Source organism: Cyprinodon variegatus, unplaced genomic scaffold, assembly GCF_000732505.1.
Source record: "Cyprinodon variegatus isolate N-32 unplaced genomic scaffold, C_variegatus-1.0 Scaffold137, whole genome shotgun sequence".
Lineage (NCBI taxonomy): Eukaryota > Metazoa > Chordata > Actinopteri > Cyprinodontiformes > Cyprinodontidae > Cyprinodon > Cyprinodon variegatus.
The window spans coordinates 1239476-1251945 of record NW_015150590.1 but is presented as its reverse complement, the minus strand read 5'-3'; the positions used below and the strand labels follow the sequence as shown (position 1 = coordinate 1251945).

General features: G+C 36.1%; 1 protein-coding gene across 1 annotated transcript; it reads left to right on the top strand.

The window, feature by feature from the left end:
• The first annotated feature begins 2731 nt into the window (after positions 1–2731).
• Positions 2732–7909, top strand: LOC107085938 (ras-related protein Rab-8A). Its single transcript, XM_015376629.1, has 8 exons — positions 2732–2913; positions 3342–3402; positions 5012–5072; positions 5153–5230; positions 5327–5416; positions 5519–5584; positions 5870–5920; positions 6968–7909. The coding sequence occupies exons 1-8, from the start codon at positions 2790–2792 to the stop codon at positions 7055–7057; spliced, it is 621 nt and encodes a 206-aa protein (XP_015232115.1). The 5' UTR covers positions 2732–2789; the 3' UTR covers positions 7058–7909.
• The last annotated feature ends 4561 nt before the right edge of the window (positions 7910–12470 follow it).

Genomic DNA, 12470 nt, shown 5'->3' with positions numbered 1-12470 from the left:
CTAGGGATGTTTTCTCCTCTATAGGCAATTGGAACCATGTTTTCTCTCTATCTTCAAAAGAAAAATAGCAGCTTTTTGAATAAAACCTGCTTGCCTCTCAGTCCCCAGATTAAATACTGTAAAGGTAAAGAAACCAAGCATAAAAAAAAGACTCCGGATTAACTCAAGAGAATGATATGGGCATTCATTTAGAGGATGTCCTTTCTGCATATTCCGACTTGCATCCCAGAGACGATGTCAACACTCATCCAAAAAATTGTAATGGAAAAAGAGCAAGCAGAGGGAAGGCATGCGCAAACATGCTGTGTTTTCTTTTGGCTCCAAGAAAACCATGAATTTGTTTTGTATCTGTCGAAGCATCAAATTCTGGTCTTATTATGGGAAAAAACACACCATGTTACTGGCAGCTAAACTTTAGTGAAGTAATTCATTATATTATGGGCAGGATATAAGGAAAGTTCAAAAATGACTTGATGTGTCCTAAATGATTGTGACAAAATAAATATATAATCTGTAAAATGTCATGTTTGAAGTCTGTGCTGCTATGAAGCCATGGTAAAATAATGGCGTTATTTTCATAAGACAAGGCTTCACATTATACATCCAGATAAAGGGGGTTAAAAACAAAGCATAAGTGTGCTGACTCCCTCTGGTTAAATCTGATGCTACAACATCTTTACACTGAAACCCTGATCTGAATGTTTGGCTCAGCAAAGTTACAGGGACTAAAAGTCATAAACTCCATTCTTAGAACATTGTATAATTGTCTTTTATACATCATTGAATTAAGTTAAACACATAAAAGCTAACCATGTAAAAAGTATTGGAATACCTTTGATTAATCTGACTTATTTCCCCAGACATAGGACTGGAGTTGCATAGCAATGATGAGTTTGAAATGTAAATATATACCCACAATAGTATTCACTCAACTGCCCTGAGTCACATATGAGCTTAAGTGACACCCCAATCCTAATCCATAGGGATTTAAAATGATGTCAGTCCACCCATTGCAACTTGAGAAGCCTCAGCTCTTCTGGAAAGGCAGTCCACAAGGTTTTGTAGCGTGTTTAGGGGAATTTGTGTGCATTTGTGAAGTCATACTCTGACGTTGGATGAGAGGGCCTGGCTCTTTAATTTATCCAACTGGTGTTTTATTGGGTTGAGGTCAGGACTCTCTGCAGGCCAGTCAAGTTCATCCACACTAGATTCTGCCATCTATGTCTTTATGGACCTTGCTTTGTTCACTGGTGCACGGTCAAGCTGGAAGAGGGAGGGGTCAGCTCCAAACTATTCCCACAAGGTTAGGAGCATGGGGTTGTCCACAATGTCTTGGGAGGCTGAAGCATACAGAGTTCCTTTCATTGGAACCAAGGGGGCAAACCCAGCTCCTGACCATAATCCCCCCTCCACCAAACTTTACACTATGATAGTTTTATTTTGACACTTCCTGTTCTCCTGGCAACTGCCACACCCAGACTTGTCCATCAGATTTCCAGGTGGAGAAGCATGCTTCGTTAATCCAGAGAATGGATCTCCTCTTCTCTGGAGTCGAGTGGTGGTGTGCTTTACACGACTGCATCAAACACGTTGTATTGCACTTGGTGATGTATGGCTTAGATGCAGCTGCTCAACCATGGAAACACATTACATGAAGCTCTCTGTTCTTGGGCTAATCTAAAGTTTAGAGGTGTACAGTGACCAACTCTGCAGAAAGTTGGTGACCTCTTCGCACTATGTGCCTAAGCATCCACTGACCCTGCATTGTCAGCTTACATGGCCTGCCAATTCTTTTTATTATGATCCAGCTGACTGTTGATTGTGGGTTAGCCTAACCCTAACCCTAACCTGTGGGTTAGCCTAACCCTAACCCTAATCCTAGGAGTGAGAACATTTCACATCTGAATTATTTGGACAAGTGGCATCGTATCACAGTTACACGCTGGAACTCACTGAGCTCCTGAGAACGACCTGTTTTTTTCCCAAATGTTTGTAACAACAGTCTGCAGGCCTAGGTGCTTGTTTTTATAAACCGGGGTCCATGGGAGCCATTGAAACACCTGATTCCAATAATTTGGATAGGTGAGCAAATACTTTTTGCATTATTTGTGAAAATCAGAAATGCAACTTTTTTTACTATTTGTCAAGGCTGCACTTTTAAAAAGATGAAGTTGTCCAGTGAGCTGTTTCCAAACGAAATTTCTTTTTGTTTTACACTTGTGTAAACAAAATGACAAATAAAATCTGTCTAAAGTCTAAATATTAATAAATGTAATCAATAAAAAGTGAATTTTAAGATATCAAGAAACACCACATGTCTAATTGCAAATGAATCTGTTTTAGCAAATACAAATCAATGTTTTACTTTATCATACAAAAAAAAGAGCATTCCTCTAATGGCCCTTTCAGTTCCTCCACCTAACTCCAGGGAAGGAAGTGACTAAAGTTATAAAGAACACAATCCACTGTCTAGGGCTGTCGGTAATGCTGAAAGGGGGGTGTGTGTGCTCAGGTCGTGACATTTTGGAACAATTGTGATACAAGACAAAATGTAAAAACGTTGAGGTAAAGTTTTTCAAGGCATTTCTTTTATAATTTCCACTATCGGCTCCAAAAGTTAAGTCTAAGATGTATTTGATTTTACACCATGAAGTGGTAGGTTCCAACGAAGAACTTGGGTACACGTCACTGATAACTTCCTGCCAGTGGATGCCGTGCCAGCAGGGGGCGACATATCAACTTCATGCATCCTATCTTCGCCGGGCGGGATTTCCGCAATAATATCAAGTATGGCGAAAACATACGACTATTTGTTTAAATTACTTCTCATCGGGGACTCTGGTGTCGGGAAGACCTGTGTGCTCTTCAGGTTTTCAGAGGACGCCTTCAACTCAACGTTTATCTCAACAATAGGTGCGTACTGAGGGATATGTTTGGTGTATTCTCTGTTTACATTACGCAGGACTGGCTTTGCGGATTCGTCTAATTGCTGGAATGCTGGTTATGCTATATATGCCATATAAGGCATTACAGATTTTGTTAGAGAACGTTAATCCTTGTGCAGATTTTGTGGTCCTGACCGCTTTAATATAGTGGGAGGGAGAGAACTATAAACGTTTTGTTTTTTTCCTTGCACGCTGTCAATATGAAACCTACCTTTTGTACCGGTTTATATGCCCTAGTGTCTATGACCCGTCTATGCTCTGGACAGACACCGGAAAACCTGATATGTTCTATATTTATGTCAGTTGCGGGTTAATCATTTCCTTCATTGTGTTTTTTAAATGATTTCAGCTTTACAGTTATGATAGGAATGCTAGTTTATGCTTGATTTTCCACAGGTATTGATTTCAAGATTAGGACAATAGAGCTTGATGGCAAGAAGATAAAGTTACAGATATGGTAAGATTCCCTTTTATCTAAGCCAACCATTGTTTTATAAATAGGATGCTTTGCCTTTAATTGATATACATTGTATCACTATTACAACCACAGAATTCAGTGTATTTTGTGTGATATATAAAAGAGAGAAGTGATGCATAATCGTAAAGTTGGAAGAAACTGATTAACTGTATATAAAGGTATTTCAAAAGTAGAATTCTCATAGATTTGTGCTTTTTATAAAACCCACTGCAGTCAGTTCCCTTCAAAAGTTGTTCAAATAGGAAATAGAGCCTGGAGACCCTTTGTAAGCATATACTGCTGCTACTGCTATTTTTGTGAAGACTTCAGGGTTTTTTTTGTAACTAAATATAAACAACTAGCACAACGAAGGCCACGAATCACAGCAGACAGGTCAAAAATAGGGTTTTGGAGATGTGAAAAGAAGATTAAGTGATAAAGATCGTATTAAGGGCTGTTTATTTTAAATCTACAAAGTGAAAGTAAGATATGGTCTGCCACATAAACTGACAGAGTCATCAGTAAGTCTTGAAAAGATGCAGATGTTGACAGCTAAGGTAGATGATATTGTCAACGGCATAGTTTAAAATTTCCCTGTCTAACATGAAAGAAACCAAAGTGCTAAGATGTAGGTCCCTTACTAAAAAAACTGAAGAAGGAAGCAAGGGTGGTGCACCCATTAAAAAACTACATGAACTATTTGCAAGTGCTGATTGGATTTGTGGCTGGATGGGTGTGCATTTAATGAATAAATCCACCAGTCGGCATCCAGCTGGTTGTCTGCCTTCACTGGAAGTACCACATATCCTCCAGTTAACATATAGTATAAGCAGTATGTTATATTATTAAAGTTTGTCATGTTCAAGTGGTGCGAATTCTCTCTGATAAAAGAGTTCAAAAATAGTCCTCTACTTTTAAAATCAATAATAATCCGAAAAATGTGTGTTTCCTTGCACTTGTTGTACATTTTAACGCTGCTCTGACTTCTGCAAACTAAAGCAAAATATATAAAACAAACAAACATCACCTTTGAAACCTCCAAAAAGAACATTAAAAATAAAAGTGAAATATTAAAGGCTAAATATGTATATATATTTTCTTACAGTCTTATAGTTACTGCTATAAGTGGCTTGCTCTGTCAGCTAAAGGCATGTTTTAGAGTCTTTATACTTCAGTTAACAATGAATCCATTACTAAATTAGTTTATATAATAATAAATTAATAAGATTCATTGTTTCACCCTTAGATGAATATCAGATCTCAGGTTATGGGTTTCTTAAACACAGTTTAATAAAATAATATTTTAATTTACAGTAAAAAAAAAAAAAAAAAAAGAGGAAGTATGATGGGTGATATGTGCCAAACCATACAGGGAACCAGTTAGAATGGGATTTTTGGGTTATGACCAAGTTGCCTCTCACTATGAAGGCATAGAGCTAAAAAAAAAAAAAAGTCTGAACGTTTCCAATCTGAGCTCTTTGACATAATGAAATGAAAAAGTAAGACATGTTTTAAACCGAAAAAATATCACCTGTGAGTTACTGTTTATTGTAACCCCCTAGATGCATATTTCAACCTCTGCTTAACTTACCATCTTGGACTCTTACAGGGATACAGCAGGCCAGGAGCGTTTCAGAACAATCACAACAGCCTACTACAGAGGAGCAATGGTGGGTAGCTGTAAATGCTGGTAGTTTCTCATCTTTAAGCATTTAAAGGTGCTTTAAATAATTGCAACATGTGTCTGCAGGGCATCATGCTTGTCTATGACATCACGAATGAGAAATCTTTTGATAATATCAAGAACTGGATACGGAACATAGAGGAAGTAAGTGCTGTTTGAAACTAATTATCACTGACGTGTTTGCTCTTCCTAAAAGGCTGCGTGAAACTTAATACTGTAACTTTCCCTCTGTTAATGTAGCATGCGTCATCTGATGTTGAGAAGATGGTCCTTGGCAATAAATGTGACATCAACGACAAGAGGCAGGTGTCCAAAGACAGGGGAGAGAAGGTGAGAAATCTCAGCTAAGAATGAAAGTTTTGGTTTGTTTTGTTGCTAGCGCTGTGGTGTTATGAAATGTTGCTGGAAATGATTCTTTTCTCTTTCTTTCAGCTCGCACTAGAGTATGGGATCAAGTTCATGGAGACCAGTGCAAAGGCCAACATCAATGTGGAAAATGTAAACCTTCTCCCTTATTGCTTGTTTTATCTCATTTGAATGCCAGCTGGATTTATGTCTGATTGAAACCTGGAAGCAGCTCTACATGTGTCACAATCCCAGAAATGTTATTTGCATATCAGAGAAAATGTTTTAAACTCATGGAGATAATCCAGTAAATCAGTTCCTCCTTGTTGCTTCTACCTGCACTAATGCCCCGACTTTCTCAGTTGATATGTGTAATGATTTATTGCCCTGGCTTTATATGCAAATTGTTAATTTATTTACATTTCTTTGGATTCACAGGCATTTTTGACTCTTGCCAGAGACATCAAATCAAAGATGGACACAAAAATGGTAGGAAAACTTAAGTATGGGTCTTGCAAAAGCATTTGTACCCATACGATCTGTTTACATTTTGTCAAACTACTGCCAGAAATGTCAATGGGTTATCCTTATGTTAATTGGAGGGGTGAAAACATTTTACTTCTTTCTCCAAAATAAAAACAAAGAGATAAAGTCTTTCTGGTATGTCTACCAACTTTTCACTTTTAGTGACTATATTAAATAAAAAAAGCCCAGGTTCAGTCATATTGGATGGAGGCCATCTGTAAACATTAGTTTTTCATTCTTTGCACAGATTCCTGTTTAGGTCTGGAGTTTGAAAAGGTCCTTATGATCAATGATATGTTTCACTGTTAACCATTCAAGTGTGGCTCTGAATGTAAGTTAAGGGTTAGAAAATTACACACATATTGACTCTTTGCTTACCAAAATTCTGTCTGATTAAATTTTTTTTTAACTTAAAAAAAAATCTATGAAAAAGACATTTCTTTAAACCCCATAATTGCATGCTACTGTGTTGGTTTATCAAAGGAAAGCCCAAGAAAAAACATTGAGGTTTGTGAAGTTTGAAAACTGTTTTGATGTAAATACTTTGGCTCAAATTAGGCAGCAACTAACTTTTTTATTTTGCAAATCGATTAATCTATTGATTATGTTTTCGATTAATAATGGCATCGGCAAAGATTCCTTAAAGAAGATTTATTTATTTTTTTTTACAGAATCAAACTAGGTGAAGCTAAAATGTGTCCACTTGAGGAGTTCTGGATAGAGCATATTGATAGATTTAAAAAAAACAACATTTTTTTAAGCTTAAATGCAAAATCTTCATATATTTATTAATTTTTTTTTCACAATCTTGGTATAATTACTGCTCTATCAGATAAAGGCATGTTTTAGAATCTCTGCACTCCAGTTAACGATCGATTACTAAATTAGTTGACAATTATTTCTTGTTAAGAAACACCTTCAGGTACTTTAGGATGGGTTTATGGGCTCACTGTAGCTTTTTAAATGAAGTGAAATTGTGTTTAATTGATCTTTTCTGTGATTTTGCTTTAGGAAGGCAACGCTCCTCAGGGTGCCGGTCACGGAGTCAAGATCTCGGAGCCACAGAAAAAGAGCAGTTTCTTCCGCTGCAGCTTGCTCTGAGAGCCAAAGCTATTCATGCTGGCAACAAGCTAGCTGGACACAACTTGACTGTCTTTGCTCTCAGCACTTCCTCCTCTTTTTCCTTATTCTTCCCAAACATTGCCTCTCCTGCTCTGCAAAAACCACTGTTGTCAGTAGGTGGAGGACTTCCCCTCCTCTCTTCCTTTCCTGAAGGCTTCCAGAGGTTCGTCGCTTCCATTTTTAGAGGATAACTTGTCTTCATTCTCCACAGCTTTTTAACCAACAGAGGTCTCAAACCTGAACACGATCCACGTTCTCTGTTACAAAATATGGGTTTTTTTCATTTCTCCCAGCCAGTAGCAGAACCAATGACAGACGATGCGTACATCATTACAATATTTTTGAATTGGAAACTATAAATTGTGTTTTGATCTATTTTTGACATCACTCTTCGCTTTTTTTCTGCGTGTTGCTGAACAGAGACGGATGTCCCAACCTTCAGTGAAACACGAGTTGCACTTTTTTCATATCAGCAGCTGAAGTCATATCACGGTGCATAAAGTCCATTTAAAATCAGTTGGAAGGTTCTTTTTTTTTGTTCTCTTTCATTTTATTTCTTGTTCTTGACAATCATCTGATGTGACTGAAAATTAGGCTTTTCTTAAGCCCTGATCACTGCCGCCAAAATCTTTTTGCACTAGCGTCCAAGTGTCTGCAAAACACAGTCTGGGTTTTTATCAGTCCTGCTGTCCAAAGTTTAACTGAAAATAAGAGGTGGCAGATTTCTGTAATTGATTCCTGAAGCAGTAACCCGTATAGAGAGAAGACTCTTAATCTAAACTAGTTTCTGGTTTTCTTTTAAGGTCTAACCTGCTGATGATATACAAAAAAAAAACAACCCAAAATGTACTACAAAAAAAATCAGATCAGACTTTTAGGTATTTGATCTCCCAATTAAAGAACATATTGGTTGGTCTCTTAATAATAATCTTCAGAACAATCTGTATCTTAACTTTTTTGAGACCGTTTCATGTTGTAGAAATGATATTGTTCTTTGTATTGTTAGCAACTTTAGCTTCCATTCATCCCAGGGGGAAATTTAAAGAAAAAGAAACATCAGTTAAATAACTTAAAAAGGTCTAAATGGATGCAATTTACTTAAGACTGGATTATGCAGTGTTGTATAATGTTGCTTTTTAGCGGGAAACAAAAAGAAAACATTCAGTCCTTCAGATTGGGTTGCATTATCGTTTGTGTTTGCATGGTGTTTATCATAATTTAAAAGGCTAATCCCAAAAAAAAAAATACCAAAATTTTCACACTTTTTATTTACCCCAAGAAGTGATCTCTCATATTATTTAGGTTATGAAGGAAACGTTATAAATTAAAGTGGACATCTTCTGTTTTTTTCCTCTCCAAACGTCACCTGTATTAAAAATCTTAATAGCTGGTTAAAGGTGAGCGTGAAGTTTGTCACCATTGGACAGATTACTGTGAATAACCGAGTATAAATAAATATTTACAATTTTAGAAAAAAGACTATTTTATAAAACAAAAGTACAGAAATAGAATATTTATTCAATATGTTGTCTCTGGTGGTGGAAAATTAGATATCACTGCATCTTTTACTTCATTTTGGTGTGGAGATGTATTCTGTGTTGCTTCCTTTGTATGAAAATCCAGCTTCAGCAGCAGAGTTCCTAACAGTTTGTTCAAAGCACAAAAGCCTGTATGACTTTTGTTTCTTTGCTAACTTTTAGCGTCAGAGCACATGTGTATTTGCATTAGTTTTTCAATAATAAGGTCTTTAGAAGAGAAACAGCTTAACAGTGGACACCAGGTCCTTTCCAATATATGCTTGTGCCTGAAAGTTTATGTACCCTAACATTAAAGACAGAAAACAAATATTTTATGAAATGATCATTTATTTATCTCTAGTTTCAGTTTAGGGTTATTCGACTAACTAGTGTGAATTTATCATTTTCTTTCGTGGGAGGGTGTGTAAACTTTCAAGCAAAAATATATGTGTTTCATCCAGTTTAAAGTATTTTAGTCTTAGGAAGTTTTGGATCATCATGGAAGAGTGAATCAGCTTCTAACAAGTCAGCTGGTTTTTCATAATCTCTTGGTTTATCAGTTTTTCCTCTCAATCATCTCTTCCATGTTTTAGACCTAACGTCAGTGATAGCTGCTGAGATTCACGGTGAGCTACACTGGATGCAGACGTACTAAAAAAGTGGAGGTAGCCTCCCGCGGCCCGTTTCAGTGGATTGATTGTTGCTCAGTCTTAATCCCATCAGACCAAAGCACACCGCTCCATTTAAACATCAGTAGAGCTGAAACTTTACATCATTAGATGGCGATGTTAGGGCAGATTCTGCTTATTTAGACTTGCCTTTCCAATACAACCGATTGGCCTTAACATGGTTTGTTAGGGAGACGGTGCTCAAATTAAATGGTTTAATCACCTCTAAACTCTGCTGAGATGATCTTCCTGCATTAGTTTAGTTTATTTCTTGCAGCTTTCTTTCTTTGGGGTGTCCACAAACGAGGCACTGGAGGCTCTTATAACAATCAAATGATGTCTCTGATTATTAGATGTCATTAAGGTCACCATGTTTCCCATCAAGCTCTTCCAGCACTTTATTATTAAATAGTGTTGTACGTGTAGTCCGTGCCAAGTGATAGCGTCACCATATAACAGCACAGTGTTGACCTGTTGAGTATTTGCATTATAAAGGAAGTGTATTACCCCAACATTCACAGCACCAAGTCATCCAGTATCGGCATACTGTAAACTTTCACTTTGTTTCCTTGTATATTTTCTCAAATGTTTTTCCAGTATGTAGGTAAAGAAAAGATGTTTAAAGCTAAAACCTGACAATTCCTTTTATAAAAGTAATGTTTGCACTCTGCTAACATCAAAGCAGGTCAGAATGAAGATGGTTTCTGGCGTTTTCTCTTTAGTTGTAGCCCTCATGTTCGATGGCTAGGTGGCACTATAGGAACAGAGGGCCTCTTGGCTTTACCACGTAAACAGAAATTGGAGAAAGAGTTTAATTTAACTTGCAGGAAAAAAAAAAAGGCCAGTTAAGTGATTATGTTATTCTCAATATTTTCCTTTGAATCTTATTACCTCATGTTTGCTTTCTGATGCAAGTTTCTTTTCTGGAAACTACATCCACAATATTTTTAAAGGCATTTTTATGGTTTGGTTGCATCTTTTTTCTTTTTTTTTCTCCAAGGATCAAAAAAATTTGGGACCTCGTGATTATAAGGACCATTTGTTTTAACTGTCAGTTCTCACAGCTGAGCTATGCATTGTAAATCTTGGACCTTTGCTTACTTGTACACCTCTATTATTGAATTCATGGGCTTTGTTACATTTAAAGGTTGATGATTTCAACCTTTAACCAGATAACCAGATGTTAAAGCCTTTTTTAATTATTTTTTTTTAACATTGCTGTTCTATTGCTTGAGTAATATGAAAGCAAAGTCCTAGAGAGCAGATGTTAGGGTCACAATCTGTTTTTTTTGTTTTTTTTTTGGACTGATGCTTTTTTTTTTTTTAAAAACCTTTTCCTAAAATAATTATCCCATGTTGTAATAAAGCAAACATATTGTAAGTGGTTACGTTTTCATTCTGTATGTTGGGACATTCACAGGGAGAAAAACATAAATATCATTGAAAATTAAAAAAATCTATATAAACTGTACTGTACTTTCTAAACCCATAAGAGATGTATCTACACTGAACTGTAGATATGTGTACTTTTGATTTAATAAAAAAAGGAGTGAAAATGGTTTCCAGTGTTTGATCTTACCCCGACCACATGATCAGTGGTTGACCCCCTGCTAAAGCTTTGCTGTTTTCAGGACAAATGTAACCAAACCCCTCCTGATGCAAAATACATCTGCTGTCGAGGGTCCTAAGTATTGTCAAGTTAAACTAACAATCTGAGTTGATTGTTTTGGGGTTTTTTTTTTTTTTACTATCTCCATACATCTGTGGTTCATTTTATCCATCTTGGTGATTAATCCCGTTCACTTGTGCTTAAACATTGATCTCTACTCAGAGAAAGAACTTTAGCTTAGAGCTTCCCCAAAGACACCGCTGATAGGAAATGGGACATATTCAAAGTTTACACAATATTTAATACACAAAGCAAAAAAAAATGTGATTTTTTTTGATGCAATATTTGTGTTTGAAGACATTACTATGCACAGGTTTGCTATATGGTTTGTTTACCCATTTTCAATTAATTTCAATTATGAAAAGCAAAAAATAGTCAAATATTTGAACTCTATTATTTCTGATGTGTAATGTTTAACTCATCTGTTAGTAGGTTATCAACCTACTAACTGTACGTCCTATGCATATTGGACTGTTGGGACGTCCATCTAAAAGAAAAGGAAGGATAAATAAACAAATGTGACTGAGAGGAGTCATCCCTGCTCTTTGGAAGAATAATTTCTTTTCAAGTTTGGCAAATCTTGAGAGTAAAAAAAAACAAAAAAAAACTGGACTGTTAATGAAGTTCATCCTAATTAGAGAATTACTTGTTCTTCAGCTGAATAAACTCTGGATGTGACGGTGCATATTTTTTCCGTGGTATTTTCAGTCCATCTTTTTAGGGTTTTTGCAAGCAGCTGTGAAATAAAATGTTTTGACTAAATATTTAGTATTGTCATGTAAAGTAACAACCACAAGGGTCAATGCATTGCATTGAATTTACCAATACAGCATATTGAATAACTGAATTAAATCTTTCTCATAGTCACAGTGCCGGCAAGTGATATTATTTGTATCAAAAACTTTTTCTTCCTCTCCCACTAGGATTACTGCTTTGCATTGCTCACTTCATGAGTGGATAGTCTAGAGCAGGAACGTACAATTAATTTCTGTCTGTTTCTTTAAATTCATTTTTCTGTGTTTTTACATTCTATATCATAAAATGTATTGATTTATACATTTGTTTATATGCCAAAGCATATTTCTGTTTTATTTTATATATATTAAAACAGTAGTTTGGCAAACTTCAACATAAAAGCACGTAGGCCTACAGTGTATATAAAGAGCATAAAACTAAAAACAGTGCCTCAGCATGAAAACCTATATTCTAATGTTTGACAGCATCTTATATCATAATCATGTGAAAATCAAGTACAAATCTGGTGAGCATACAGCTTCCTGTACAGATGCATGCACCTGGGGAACCTAACCGCGTCAGCTCCATTATATATATATAGAAACTTTACTAAAACAGAAACATCCACATTTTCTACTCGCCTTTCTGTAGTTTTTTCTGCATGCAAGTATGCAGTTTTTTTTTTGTTTTTTTGTTAATCTTTTTTTTTTTTCATACAGTTCATCTTGTTTTTTCTACTTAGTTTATAGCTCCACGTCAGTTTGCAACATCTGACCGCATTAATCAGCTTAAATGTGTTTGAA